Genomic DNA, 16,408 nt, shown 5'->3' with positions numbered 1-16,408 from the left:
AGACTGACTGGGAGTACATAGTCTCTGCGCATAAACCCACAGTCCATAGGGGGTAGTTTGCAGCCATATGTCCGGAACGTTGGCACCACCAAAACCTAATAGCGGCGGCAAGACTGGACCTCGATACCAGTTTAGGGGAAATGGGACTTTTGGCATTCTCACTTAGGAATTACCCCTGAGCACAGGCTCGGTTCTGATTGGCCCCAACAGAGGGTCGCTGACTTTTCCCAGTCCTTACCAGCCGGTCGACCACTACCACCCTCTCTACCATCTGGAAAGGGCTTAAGGCCTCAGGCTGGAGCCATTTATTTTTACCAGCTGCAGCAAGTCATATGCCTGAGACCTGGTGGGTCGAGATTCCGCAAAGTACACCCGCTGAGCCTGCATATGTGTATTAACCCCAAGTCAGGCAAGGATCTAACCTTTCAGATTCTCATAGTCCAATGCATCGTCCCGACTGAAGTCCAGGTAGGCCTTTTGGGCATCTCCTGTCAGGAAGGCGGCCACTAATTCAGCCCACTGGAACATCGGCAAGCTCTCCCGCTCTGATGTGCTCGAACATGGCGAGGAAGGCCTCCAAATCGTCCTGAGGACTCATCTTCCTCAGCTCTGACCGGACTTTGTACTGGGCCTCAGAACGGATCGGGGTGCCTCTTGCAGAACCACAATCTGTTGCAGCATCAGCTCATTCGTATTCTGCTGCTTCTGATAGAGCAGCTGCTGCTGGTGATTGTACTGCTGCAATTGGAGCTGCTCCTGCTGCCGTTGCTGCTGCTCCTGCTGCTGTTGCTTTTGTTGTTCCTGCTGAAACTGTAGCTGCTGCTCTTGCTGTTGCCACTGGAACTGCAGCTCCTGATGCTGCATGAGGGCCAGCTGCTTCAGTATTTCCTCTATTTTGTCAGCAGGCTTGAGCTGTAGTGTTGCAGGCTTAATTACTGACATGCAGTGGGCTTTGGGTATGCCTCAGTTCACACTGCCTGCATTGTCCAACCATATGTAGTGCAGCAGGGTTGGTACAGTGTGACAGACAGGCAGTGACCACAGGAACGTTCAAAACAAAGTGTCTTTAATGTCCAACGTACTCACAAACGGAAAACAAATGATATCCTCCGGATAATAGCCAGGAATCAAGACAGTCCGTATCCAAGACCGGTTGCCATGGGTGACTACACTACTGTGTCACACTGAGGGGTGCCAGGCCTTTTGGCTTCTCTTAGTTCCATGTTATTTCACACAGGCTGAAACTTTGCAGAGCCACCTACTCTGCAGTTTGCAAACCTAGACTGACACACCCAACCCGTTGCTGCAGGGTCTTTCAATGAAATCTGTGGCCATGGGCCACTTGTAAGGACCGACCTGGAGGGAGCGAATCACCCCACTACCATCCTGTAGCTCGCTCCAAAAATAAAAGCCCATGTCGGGTTTTCTTAAATCTGCCTTGGGCAAATAACTTGTCCAAGACCACACTTGCTTTTATTCTGCATTGTAATACACTTCTATGCGCATACTGGGGGATACATAGCGACCCTCGCATATACCTGTCACTGCCTCACAATAGATAGAATAAAAGCCGGAAATTAATCTGCCGCGTACAGTAAAATCACAGTGTGGCAGGTTATGATAGAATAGATAGCATAGATATACTATATGCACATAGAATACATAGATATATAGATGTCAGTGACACACACACACATACTGTATATATATATATATATACATATATATATATATATATATATATGTTACATAGATAGTAAGCATACTACCCAAGCCCAATTTCCTCATGTCAGGAGCGGGCAACATTCCACATCATAGAGGACCATATTAATCATATAGTGTATGTAGATGAAGAAGTGTTGAGAAATGACAAGATAAAATTAAAATACTTTATTTCAACAGATATACTTTTTTATATAACTTAATTTTTCTTGAAGTTTTTACAAAATTTTCAACTAATGGACGTATGTCCAGATAAACAAAAAAAACCATACACAATAATGTGAAATTAAAGAGATTACATTGGTAGGGTAGTGAGAGAAACAGTACAGGGAAAAAACCCTATAATAAACAGTTATCCATAGATGAATCATACAATGGAACATTGACCATCAGCTATGCCAGGTCCAACTAGACACCCATATTTCCATATCCTACCCAAGCTAGGATCCTCTCACAATAAACACACAAAAAATCAATACAGAATATCCTGAATAAAGTAAGGATGAACCTCATACAGTATATACAGACAAAAGGACAAGACACACATATAAAGGATGAGTAGGGGAGGGATACAAGATCCAAACATTTAAGAGTTGGACTAACCATTTGCCTGAGCCCAGAAGTAATCCCACGGGTTCCAAATGGAGTCAAAGCCATCTTACTCTTGCTCCCACGAGAGTAGTCATATATTCCATCCTACGAATGTCATTAATTCTATTCTTTAAATGCTGATAAGAGGGAGGAGAGGACTTCTTCCAGTTAATGGTGATCAAACTCCTTGCCGCTGTAAGAATATGCAATAACAACTTAGCTGAGTTTCTCCTCATCCCCATAGGTGAAATATTTAACAGATAAATAGTCGGGTCAAGTCCCACCTCCACATACAGAACCCTGGAGATTAACTGTCTCACTTCCTCCCAAAATCCCGTGACCACTGGACATGACCAGAAAATATGATATTGAGTACCTACATCAGTGAAACAATGCCAACATTGGTTTAAGAGTAAAGGGTTCAGCCTGTGGAGGAGATCAGGGGTGTGGTACCAAAACATCAGAATTTTATACTGATTCTGCTTATAAAGGGTGCAAATAGAGGATTTGGCTGCTTTTTCCAAAATGATTTGCCAACTTTGAGGTGGTAACCTCTTTCCTAATATAGACTCCCATCTGGACATAATAAATAATAATAATAATCTTTATTTTTATAGCGCCAACATATTCCGCAGCGCTTTACAGTTTATCAGTTTCAAAACACAAGTCATAAGTAACGACGTTAACAATAAAATAATTAAAGCAAAATAAGACGAAATGTAGATGGACATGTAGGAGTGTTTTAGTTGGTGACATTCTTGAGGAAGACCTAGAATCCTATATATTTCTGAGATTAGACCTTTAGTCGATGGTTCACTCCTGCAAATCCTCTCAAAATCAGTTAGCATGGAGACCCTCGGAAAGGCATAAAGCGAGGAAGCAAAATGTTTGATCTGTATATACTAATAGAACTGTTTATTAGTGATAGCAAATTTGAACTTGACAGCATCAAATGTAAGAAGCTCCAAGGTGTCCCCATCTACCAGATCTGCAACCTGAAATAGTCCTGCAGAGGACCAGGAGTGAGCCATCACATAATCCATACTATTTGGCAACAAGGGCTGAAAGAAATATGAATGCGATCACTGGCGAATTAAGGGAGGCCAAACCAAACCTCTTCATACAAGAAAGCCATATTTCCCTCTTGAACCGCATGGGGCCCAACAAAGACTCTGGAATTCTAATGGACCTAGATGACCATAATAGTGAATTTGGATGAATTGGTGCTAACCATAATTTTTTTATTTCTGTCAAGTTGTTGTATGCCCACAATGAGGACCACAAGGGATTTCTATGTAAATGAGGAGCCCAATAGTATTTAATAATATCAGAGACTGACAGACCCCCTTGTGACTTGTGGGAGATGATGACACCCTTGGAGTTCCGATGTCGCCTATCATTCCAAACAAAGCTCAACATAGCTGCTTGGAGGGATTTAAGTTCCATCATGGGGACCATAACCGGAAGGGTCTCAAAGAAGTAAGGTAACTTAGGAAGGAAAGATATTTTAACCCCTTCATGACCCAGCCTATTTTGACCTTAATGACCTGGCCATTTTTGGCAATATTGACCAGTGTCCCTTTATGAGGTAATAACTCAGGAACGCTTCAACGGATCCTAGCGATTCTGAGATTGTTTTTTCGTGACATATTTGGCTTCATGTTAGTGGTAAACTTAGGTCAATAATGTTTGCATTTATTTGTGAAAAAAACAGAAATTTGGCGAAAATTTTGAAAATTTCGCAATTTTCACATTTTGAATTTTTAATCCGTTAAACCAGAGAGTTATGCGACACAAAATAGTTAATAAATAACATTTCCCACATGTCTACTTTACATCAGCACAATTTTGGAAACAAAATTTTTTTTTGTTGGGAAGTTATAAGGGTTAAAAGTTGACCAGCGATTTCTCATTTTTACAACAAAATTTACAAAACCATTTTTTTTAGGGACCACCTCACATTCGAAGTCACTTTGAGGGGTCTATATGGCAGAAAATACCCAAAAGTGACACCATTCTAAAAACTGCACCCCTCAAGCTACTCAAAACTACATTCAAGAAGATTATTAACCCTTCAGGTGCTTCACAGCAACTAAAGCAATGTGGACGGAAAAAATGAACATTTTAATTTTTCCAATAAAAATTTTAGCATCAATTTTTTCATTTTTCACATGGGCAACAGGATAAAATGGATCCTAAAATTTGTTGGGCAATTTCTCCTGAGTACACCGATACCTCATATGTGGTCATAAACCACTGTTTGGGCGCACGGCAGGGCTCAGAAGGGAAGGAGCGCCATTTGACTTTTTGAATGGAAAATATGCTGGAATATTTAGCGGTTGCCATGTCGCGTTTGGAGAGTCCCTGTGCGCCTAAACATTGGAGCTCCCCCACAAGTGACCCCATTTTCGAAACTAGACCCTCCAAGGAACTTATTTAGATGCATAGTGAGCACTTTGAACTGCCAGGTGTTTCACAAATTGATCCGTAAAAAAAAAAAATGACTTTTTTTTCACAAAAATTTTATTTTAGCCTCAGTTTTTTCATTTTCACATGGGCAATGGGATAAAATGGATCCTAAAATTTGTTGGGCAATTTCTCCTGAGTGCACAGATACCTCATATGTGGTCATAAACCACTGTTTGGGCACACTGCAGGGTCCCGAAGGGAAGGAGCACCATTTGACTTTTTGAATGGAAAATTAGCTCCAATCGTTAGTGGACACTATGTCGTGTTTGGAGAGCCCCTGTGTGCCTAAACATTGGAGCTCCCCCACAAGTGACCCTATTTTGGAAACTAGACCACCCAAGTAACTTATCTAGATGTGTGGTGAGGACTTTGAACCCCCAAGTGCTTCACAGAAGTTTATGACACAGAGCAGTGAAAATAAAAAAATAATTTTTTCTCCTCAAAAATGATTTTTTAGCCCGCTATTTTTTATTTTCACAAGGCTAATAGGAGAAAATGGACCACAAAAGTTGTTGTGTAATTTGACCTGAGTACATCGATACCCCATATGTCAGGGGAAACCACTGTTTGGGCGCATGGGAGAGCTCAGAAGGGAAGGAGCGCGATTTTGGAATGCAGACTGATGGGATGTTCTGCGGGCATCATGTTGCGTTTGCAGAGCCCCTGATGTGCCTAAACAGTAGAAACCCCCCACAAGTGACCCCATTTTGGAAACTAGACCCCCCAAGGAGCTTATCTAGATGTGTAGTGAGCACTTTGAACCCCCAAGTGCTTCAGAGAAGTTTATAAACGCAGAGCCATGAAAATAAAAAATAATTTTTTTTCCTCAAAAATTATTTTTAGCCCGCTATTTTTTATTTTCACAAGGGTAACAGGATAAATTGGACCCCTAAAGTTGCTGTTCAGTTTGTCCTGAGTACGCTGGCACCCCATATGTGGGGGGAACCACTGTTTGGGCGCACGGCAGGGCTCAGAAGGGAAGGAGCGCCATTTGACTTTTTAAATGGAAAATTAGCTCCAATCGTTAGCGGACACCATGTCGTGTTTGGAGAGGCCCTGTCTGCCTACACTTTGTAGCTCCCCCACATATCACCCCATTTTGGAAACTAGACCCCCTAAGGAAGTTATCTAGATGCATAGTGAGCACTTTGATCCCCCAGGTGCTTTACAGAAGTGTATAACGCAGAGCTGTGAAAATAAAAATATTTTTTTTTCCTCAAAAAATGATTTTTTTTAGCCCGCTATTTATTTTCACAATAGTAACAGGAGAAATTTGACCCCAAAAGTTGTTGTCCAGTTTGTCCTGAGTACGCTGGTACACAATATGTGGGGAGGGACCACTGTTTGGGCACACGTCGGGGCTCGGAAGGGAAGTAGTGACGTTTTGAAATACCGACTTAATGGAATGGTCTGCGGGCGTCATGTTACGTTTGCAGAGCCCCTGATGTGGCTAAACAGTGGAAACCCCCCACAAGTGATCCCATTTTGGAAACTAGACCACCCAAGGAACTTATCTAGATGTGTGGTGAGCACTTTGAACCCCCAAGTGCTTCACAGAAGTTTATAACGCAGAGCCGTGAAAATAAGAAATCTATTTTTTTCCTCAAAAAATGATTTTTTAGCCCGCAATTTTTTATTTTCACAAGGTTAACAGGATAAATTCGACCCCAAAAGTTGTTGTCCAGTGTGTCCTGAGTACGCTGGTACCCCATATGTGGGGGGGGACCACTGTTTGGGCACACATCGGGGCTCGGAAGGGAAGTAGTGACGTTTTGAAATACCGACTTGATGGAATGGTCTGCGGGCGTCATGTTACGTTTGCAGAGCCCCTGATGTGCCTAAACAGTGGAAACCCCCCACAAATGACCCCATTTTGGAAACTAGACCACCCAAGGAACTTATCTAGATGTTTGATGAGCACTTTGAACCCCCAAGTGCTTCACCGAAGTTTATAACTCAAAGCCGTGAAAACAAAAAAAATCATTTTTTTTTCACAAAAATCATTTTTTTAGCCCCCAATTTTTTATTTTCCCAAGGGTAACAGGAGAAATTAGACTCCCAAAATTGTTGTGCAATTTTTCCTGAGTACGCTGATACCCCATATGTGGGGGTAAACCACTGTTTGGGCACACGTCGGGGCTCGGAATGGAGAGAGTGCTGTTTGACATTTTGAACGCAAAATTGGCTGGAATAAATCGTGGCGCCATGTCACGTTCGGAGACCCCGTGATGTGCCTAAACAGTGGAAACCCCTCAATTCTAACTCCAACTCTAACCCCAACACACCCCTAACCCAACCCTAATAATAACCCTAACCACAACCCTAATGCCAACACACCCCTAACCCTAATCCCAACTCTAACCCTAATCCCAACCCACCCCTCACCCTAATTCCAGCCCTCACCCTAATTCCAGCCCTCACCCTAATTCCAGCCCTCACCCTAATTCCAGCCCTCACCCTAATTCCAGCCCTCACCCTAATTCCAGCCCTCACCCTAATTCCAGCCCTCACCCTAATTCCAGCCCTAACCCTAATTCCAACCCTAACCCTAATTCCAACCCTAACCCTAATTCTAACCCTAACCCTAATTTTAACCCTGACCCTAATTTTAACCCTAACCCTAATTCCAACCCTAACCCTATTTCTAACCCTAACCCTATCTGTAACCCTAATTCCAACCCTAACCCTAGTTCGAACCCTAAATGGAAAAAAAAATATTTTTTTTATTTTATTATTTGCGCCTGGCTATGGGGGTGATAAAAGGGGGGTGTATTTACTTTTTTTTTCATTTTGATCACTGTGAGAGTGTATCACAGTGATCAAAATGAAAAATGAACGGGCAACCGGCAAATTCATGGGCGCCGCCATCTTGGACAATGGCAGGCGCACTGCGCATGCGCCCGCCATTTTGCAAGATGGCGGCGCCCATGACCCGGACGCCGGGAGCCACGGCGGGACACCGGGAGCACGATCGGAGGTCCCGGGGGGATCGGAAGGTGGGAGGGAGCGATAGGAAGGGGAGGGGGAGCAGATGATGATGGCGGCGACTGATCGCCGCCGTCCATCAGTGGCGGGGGCCGATCGGCCCCGCCAGTCGGTGTGTGGGGGGGGTCGGGTGTCGGTGTCCAGCCATGTCCGATGCTATTGCAGCATCGGCCATGGCTGGATTGTAATATTTCACCAAATTTCATTGGTGAAATATTACAAATCGCTCTGATTGGCTGTTTCACTTTTAACAGCAAATCAGAGCAATCGTAGGCACGTGGGGGCTAAGCCACGCCCCCAGGGATTAACTGTAGCGTGTCCTCTGTGTGCTGGTCGGGTGACCTTTCAGTGACCCCGGTCACCCGACCCGCAGGGGGGCTATTTATAGCATGACGCCTACGTAGGCGTCATAGGTCGTTTGGGCACGGCTTTTCATGACGCCTACGTAGGCGTCATGGGTCGTGAAGGGGTTAAGTGAATTAATGCGACCGATTAATGAGAGCGAGAGAGGCTTCCACCTGTCTATTAGTTTCCTCAACTCACTCAGGAGTGGAGGAAAGTTGTCTCTATATAAGTTACCAAAAGAGGATGAGAGATTAACCCCCAGATATTTGATGGCCTCTGACTTCCATCTGAATTTAAAGTTTAGCTTTAAATGGTCCAATACATCAGTAGGGATATTTAGAGGAAGTGCTTCCGTTTTTGAAGTATTTAATTTATACCCCAATAGTTCCCCATAGTTTTTAAGATCCTCCAGCAGGTTGGGGAGTGTGATATGGAGATTGGAAAGGGTTAAAAGGACATCATCTGCAAATAAAGAGATCTTGAATCTTTTGTTCCGAATCTCCATTCCTGATATGTTAGGGTTTTGTCTTATTATTACCGCTAGTGGTTCTATACACATGACCTATAATAGGGGTGAAAGGAGGCAGCCTTGTCGGGAACCATTTAATATACTGAACGGGGAAGTTTTGATGATGAGAAGCTTAATTGAGGCCGAAGAATTGTAGAATGATCTTATAGCTGTTAAAAAAGGACCCAATATGCCAAAAAACTTCAATGTCTTAAACAGGAAAGACCAGTCTAGGTGGTCAAACACCTTTTCCGCATCTAGACTCAATATGAGAGACTGTGAATTACTTCTATTAGCAATCTCAATTAAGTCTATTGCTCTTCTAGTATTATCCCCCCCGATGGTTAGGGACAAATCCTACTTGATCCTTATTAATACGTTTAGGTAACCAAGTGTTTAACCTATTTGCCAATATATGAGTGAAGATTTTGAGATCAGAGTTTAGTAATGCAATTGGTTGATAATTTGAACAATCAAAGGGATCGTTCCCCGATTGTGGTATAAGGACTAGATAAGAATGTAACATCGAACCCGGTATGGCACAGTCTTCCAAGAAAGAGTTAAACAGTTCAACCATGCGGGGAGAAAGCTCCTCCACAAAGGTTTTGTAATATAAATATGTAATCCCGTCAGCGCCCAGAGATTTACCCAAAGGGGGATCCCTCGGGATGTCCACCACCTCCTCCTGCGCCAACCTCTGATTAAGAGATAATAAGGCTTCAGGAGGGAGACTGGGAGATTTAATTTTAATCGGAAATTTTCCAAAGCAATATCTCCATCAGCTTTATTTATGGGGAGGACATCTTGTAAATTATACAATTTACTATAGAAGTTATAAAATATTTTCAAAATTTCATTTGGATTATAGTGAATCGTGCCATCTGTTCCTCTCAGGACCTGATGATGAGAGTTCAGAGATCTATCCTTCAATAATCTCGCCAAAAGTGTATGGGCTTTATTACCTTTCTCATAGTATTTTTGTTTTGTATAGAGAAGTTTTTCAACCTTATGCATTGAGAGATCTTTTAATTTATTTCTAATCCCTACCACCTTATTTAGTACCATCACAGAGGGAGTAGCCACTAACTTACTTTCCTCTTTTCTTAGTTGAGAGGCTAATTTATTAAATTCGGATTTAGCATTTTTTTTTAATCTCGAGCCCTCCTTGATTCAGTACCCCCTCATAGCAGCCTTGTGAGCTTCCCACAGAACCGAAGGGGAAGAAACTGATCCCTTATTCAAACGGTAGAAGTCAGTGAGATGGTGGTCCAATAGAGTCTTTTGAATAATTGGGTCCTTAATTAAAAACTTTTTCAGCTGCCAGTGACAAACCCTTGTAAGCGGCTGGGTGGATTTAAGATCCAACAACACGGGGCATGATCAGACCAAGTAATTTGCCCCATCTCAGCTCTCTCCATCAGAATATTTGCCAAAAAAAATCAGTCCTAGAATGAGTTTGATGAGGGGGAGAGTAGAAGGAGAAGGCCCTGTCCCCAGGATGATCTATTCTCCAAAAATCAAACAAGGAATTAGCCCTAATAAGTTTTCTAAAGTCTTTTGCCATTTTAACCAGATTTTGTATTGGAGGTTATTGTTAACAGAATGTCTGTCAAATAGCTCAGAGAAAGTCACCTCCAACCAATAAGGCTGACGGCAAAAAATTTTAATCAAGGATAAAATCTTTAGCTAAAAAATTAATCTGGCCTGTATTCGGAGCGTAAAGGTTGCATAGAATGATGGACCAACCCATCAGAGAAGCCTCTAAAATTTCAAATCTACCCCCAGGATCAATATGAGCTTTAACTTGTAAAAGGGCAACCTGTTGATATTAAGATAGCTACCCCCTCTCTTATTGCTGTCAAAAGCTGAGTACAAGATAGGGAAGAAGTTGAGGACAAACCTGAAAGTTCCTGACCTATCAAAAAGAGTCTCTTGGAGAAAGGCAATGCTAGCCCTCTGGAACTTCAATTACTGGAGGGTGAGCCTCCTTTTTCTAGGGGAGTTAAGTCCCATAATGTTCAATGAAATGATGCATGTCATTTTGTAATAGTAAGTTACTCACATGCCCAAGACCCCTAGAGACTATCAACTCTCCATTGACCTCTAAGAAGCAATGATGAACCCTCTCTAGTCCACTTCTGTGATTTATGATCTAGAAGCTGCACCTGGATAAATGGGTGGGAAAGAAACACTAGGGAAATGGAGAGACAAGGACAACAAAGAACAGAGAGAAAAAAATTAGAAACATAAACAAAAATTCCTAACTTTAAGCAATAAAGCTCCATAATTCCCAGGAATGGAAAGCCTGGTATGTGGAAAATCCTAGCCACAGAAGAGATTTTCAGGGAGGCGTAGCCCAGCGCTTAACCCGCACAGAGGAAAACAAATAAATAAAAAGAACTATTCCCTATTACAAGGCAAGCCAGGGCTCCTCCCAAGCACACATCAACAATATCTTGTGGGATTACCCACCTACAGAAGATTTCAGCTTCAAAACACTTAAACATTAATCTAAAGATAAGCATACACCGGATAATACTTTTTTTTCCCCCAAATACTGAAACAACTTTTTTGCAAGTAAAATCTTAATATAGGAAAGTGAAAAAATATTATATTAGAACTTTTTTGAGACCAAACTAGAGGTGGAGGCGTTCCCGTAAGGTTAGGAATGTCCCAGTCAGCAATCTTAGGGACTTGGAGCCCCAACTTGTCACAAAAGTTTGGTAGATCCTCCAGATACATATTACCTGTGTCCATACTGTTGAAAACGTGGATGCCGGGTGGCACCCTGTCTCCCCTAACCTCAACGTGCTTTTCGCTTGTGCTTCTTCCTGGGGAAGAAGTTTCCCCTTCATATGACCTTTATAATATTACTTTTCTAATAAGTCACAGACCTGGTTTCAACTACATTCTCTTCATTGGTTTTAGCTACAGCATTGATGCTTACACTATGAAAATATTGTTTCTAACACGATACATATGTTTTATAGGCTGAAAAATTCTGGAATACATGATCATATTTGATTAAAAAAAACCTGAAGGAAAACAATACTGATGTGGTATATTGTTTTCTACAATCTGAACACATCAACATGACACCTCTGCTGCGCGTTACACTGTTTCTGCTGTCTACCTCATCCTATCAATCAGGTAAGTAGTACGTATGTATGTATTTTTGTAATATTTCTGTATATATACTTTAATTTCTTGGTAAAAGAAAATGACCTTTAACTCATTGTTTCATTATTTGAAGAGTATCCGTTGTTTTAATTTGCCATGAATCAATAGTACACGTGAAAATAAAAAACTTTGTAAGGCTTTGTTCACACATCTGTATAAAACACGTATGTAAAAAACTGGTACAGGTGTCATCAGTGTTTTCCATCGGTTTGTTATCCGTGTGCCCATTTTTACCATTTGTGCGGTCATCAATGTTTTTCTAGTATGGATGAATAAAGAAATAAATTCCAAAGCTTTTCCTATATTCTGCAATATTAAGCACGGATAGAATACAGATTACATCCGTGTGCTGTAAGTGTTTTTCACAGACCCATAGTCTTGTATTGGCTGTTGTCATCTGTGCTGCTGAAAAAAACAGACATGTGCATAACACTGTAGGTTTAATGGGTACGTGTGGTATTTGTGAAAAAAAACGGATACCATCCATTTATACAATTGCCTTGTAATGTTTTAATTTCCTGTTCTGTCCAGATGTCACCGTATCCCAGAATTCCAAGCGGAGGAATTTCACTGACCGCCATATTGGGACACCCAAGTGATGGATATCTCAATATGGAAACTACTGCTAGTACCAACCTATTGCACGGAACACCGTCGCACCACACACACACACAGACTCTATACGCAGTATGCACCACACACCCACTCACACTCTCACACACTCACGCAGCCTCTTGCGCGGTACCACCAGCGGAACACGTCGCACTGCATCTGCTCGAATTCCACGCAAGCGCAGTGAGTCATTCGGCTGATCCTGGCGGCAGATGCACGACGTGTCTACAGGCAGAGAAAGCCGGTCACATTAAAGGGGTTTTCCCACTAACGAAATTTCATTTTAAAAATTGTCTGTCGGACCGCGTATGGAGCATATCACATCTCCTGGGCAGGGGCAGAAGCAAAAGACAATACTGACAATACAGCAGGGTATCACAGAGGATTCATTTTGTGAGTTAAAATATTTCACGGACTGTTTTTAAACAATATTTTACCTCACAAAATGTATCCTCTGCGGTCTCCTGCTGTAATGTCAGTATTGTCTTTTGCTTCCTCCCCTGCCCAGGAGCTGTGGCATGTTTTGTACACGGTCACATACACGGGTCAGAGAGACAGAGCACAGGGGGGAGACAGCTAAAATGGGACAGCACATGAGGGAAGAACACAGCACAGGAAGGAGAAAGACAGCAGACAAGGGGAATAGCACATGGGGTAGACAGGTCAAAGTAGAGAGCACAGAAGGTAGAAGTCAGCACATGGGGAAAGAGAAAGTGGATAGGTGGGTGAGCACATGGGGTGAGATTCTTAATGCTGCAAAGCCTGCCCCCATCGTGACATTACCGCCCTCCAGATGCGATAGCATCAGGCCTCCATCTAGTGAGTACTATAAGCACGAACATGTGAAGGAGGCATAATACATTTTATCAGAGAAATCTGCTTCTAAGGCCGGGGTCCCCCTTGCAACTGCAATGCCAGAAACTTGCGTGAGTCTTTCGCATTAATACCCGACACTGCCGCCGTCACTCGGGACCGGAGCGCTTAGCTGCATAGAAATATAGGCAGCCTCACACTCCGGTCCCGAGTGTCAACAGCAGTCCCGGGTATTGATGCGAGAGACTCGTGCGAGTTTCTCTCATTGCAGTTGCAAGTGTGACCTTGACCTAAACCTCAGCCTCTGCTTCAAAGAAGGATTGTCTACAGTGTCTTCTCTGATCTTTCCACTCTCAGGACTACCTTAAGGGCCCGTTACACATAGCGATATCGCTAGCAATATCGCTGTAACGTCACTGGTTTTGTGACGTAGCAGCGATATTGCTAGCGATATTGCTACATGTGATACTTAACTCCGACCGGCTCCCCCGCTGTCTGTCGCTGATCGCGCGAGAACGTCCTGGGCCGTTTCTCGTCGGGCGCTTCCTGCTGGGCTTCCTGTGGCGCCGACGAGCGACGCGTGGACGCGGGCGGAGGACGTCAGGATCGCCGCGTCTGACAGGTAAGTAGCGACCCCCGACCACTGCTATGTCACTGGTGAGAGCTGCCTGTGTGGCAGCTCACTAGCGACCACTTAGCGATGCACCATCGATCCATATCGTTGTCGGGATCGCTGGTGCATCGCTAAGTGTAACGGTACCCTTAGGGTACCGTTACACATAGCGATGCACCAGCGATCCCGACAACGATATGGATCGCTGGTGCATCGCTAAGTGGTCGCTGGTGAGCTGCCACACAGGCAGATCTCACCAGCGACATCGCAGAGGTCGGGGGTCGCTACTTACCTATTCAGATGAGGCGATCCTGACGTCCTCCCGCCTGCGTCCACACGTCGCTCGTCGGCGCCACAGTAAGCCCAGCAGGAAGCGCCCGACGAGAAATGGTCCAGGACCTTCTCGCACGATCAGCGATAACCAGCGGGGGAGCCGGTCGGAGGTAAGTATCAGACATAGCAATATCGCTAGCAATATCACTGCTACGTCACAAAATCGGTGACTTTACAGAGATATTGCTAGCGATATCGCTATGTGTAACGGGGGCTTTACACTGCGCATAGAATCTTATCAGTAGCTTCACTGAAAACACATTTTACACTAGAATTTATGCAAATTGTCTCTTCAGAGAGGAAGAGGACTAGAACTCTAGTGCCACCTATTTGAAGTAACAATCCTAAAAGTCAATATCGACTCTTTAACAAGCCTTGTAAGCCTTGTCACATGACTTAGGATAAAAGCCAAACTTTTATAGTAAATCATGTGACAAGGCTCGTTAAAGGGTCGACATTGACTTTTAGGATTGCTACTTCCAATAGGTGGCACTAGAGTTCTGGTCCTCTTCCTCTCTGAAGAGACAATTTGCATATTTCCCAGAGGAGCATTGCGACTTTAAGCCTCCTCATCTCGGCATGCTTAGTATGTCAATCTCTGCAAGGAGAAATGATACTTCTTGGATACCCTAGAATTTTGAATTTTGAAAATGGTCAATCAGTCCTGGTGGTGAAAGATGCATAATTCTCTGATAGGATATATTACAATGTTTTATTTTTATTTTCATGTGTTCTATTGATTTATGAAATAAAATAAAAATGAAAACAATAATTATTCTTTAACCCCTTTATCCCCGAGCCTGTTTTCACCTTCTTGACCAGAACAATTTTCTTCATTTCTGACCAGTGTCACTTTGTGGTAATAACTCTGGAACGCTTCAATGGATCCCACTGATTCTAAGAATGTTTGTTTTTTTTTGTACTTTATATTAGTGGTAAATTTTGGTTCATATGATTTGCTTATGAAAATATAAAAATTTGACAAAAAAATAAGAAAATTTTGGAATTTTCAAAGTTTGAATTTGCATACCCTTAAATCATATCAAAATAGTTATATCACACAAAATAGTTAAGAAATAATGTTTCCCACATGTCTACTTTACATCAGCATAAATTTTTTAAATATTTTTTTTTGTTAGGAAGTTAGAAAGCTTTAAAGTAGATTAGCAATTTCTCATTTTTCCAACAAAATTTACAAAACCAATTTTTTTAGGGACCACATCCCATTTGAAGTGAATTTGAGGGGTCTATGTGACAGAAAATGCCCAAAAGTGACAATATTTTAAAAACCCTACCCCTTAAAGTTCTCAAAACCTCATTCAAGAAGCTTATTAACCCTATAGAACTTCACAGTAATTAAAGCAATGTGTAAGGGAAAAATGAAAGTTTTACTTTTTCCCACAAAAATTTTTCATTTTTTTTTAAATTCTTTTTATTGAAGGATTCCACAACATATAACATTGCAGTATAAAGTCAGTCATTCATAGTGACATAACTATGATATCATACTTTCAATAATAAGAAGCAAGCAAAACAAATACAACACAGTATTCTACACGATACATTCTACCATTCATTGCATCTTCTAGCTAACAGAGTCCGTTTTAGGATCCATGAGCTCGTACCAGGTCAGATTATACAAGACACATATTTTAAATTCACACAACTCAAAACTTGCATGGTCTAGAAGTGATATACATCAGGGATTATATCTTAAAATTGAAGAGACCAAAGCATTAGGAGCCAAGTGTGTCAAAGGGAAAATACACCACCTTTCCCAAATCTTATGGAACTTCTGGGGATATTTTCTGTTTTTATATAATATGTTTTCATAAGGGATTATGTCATTCACTAATTTCTTCCAATGATTAATCGAAGGGGATTTCCCTCCCATCCACCTCAACACCATTGCTTTCCTAACCATAAATAGAACCTCTTTAAGAAATATTCTATCATAATGAACCCACATCTCTTCATCCACAACACCCAGGAGACATAATTCAGGAGTGAATTCAATTGGTATTCCCAATATTCGTTCCAATGTATACATGACATCACTCCAATACCCTCGCATACTACCACAGCTCCAGATAAGGTGCCAAAAGTCCTCCCCCGATTCCCCACATCTATGGCATTCATCTGTTGCCCTTCTACCAAATTTATGAAGTCTGCTTGGGGTTAAATAAGACTGGTGAAGAATATACAATTGGCTTAACTTGTTGTTTGCAGGTTGTAAT

General features: G+C 42.3%; 1 protein-coding gene across 1 annotated transcript in view; it reads left to right on the top strand.

Moving 5' to 3' along the window:
- Positions 1–16,408, top strand: part of PROC (protein C, inactivator of coagulation factors Va and VIIIa) — a 226,464-nt gene that overhangs the window by 165,758 nt on the left and 44,298 nt on the right. Inside the window, exon 10 of the mRNA XM_073581084.1 lies at positions 11,636–11,770. Coding sequence (XP_073437185.1) covers positions 11,636–11,770 — 135 coding nt within the window. The remainder of the gene's footprint in view (positions 1–11,635; positions 11,771–16,408) is intronic.

The sequence above is a fragment of the Dendrobates tinctorius genome, unplaced genomic scaffold (assembly GCF_039654945.1).
Source record: "Dendrobates tinctorius isolate UK_male_01 unplaced genomic scaffold, ASM3965494v1 ptg000069l, whole genome shotgun sequence".
NCBI lineage: Eukaryota > Metazoa > Chordata > Amphibia > Anura > Dendrobatidae > Dendrobates > Dendrobates tinctorius.
Note: the sequence above shows the minus strand (reverse complement) of the source record. Positions and strands in the feature narration are given on the sequence as shown.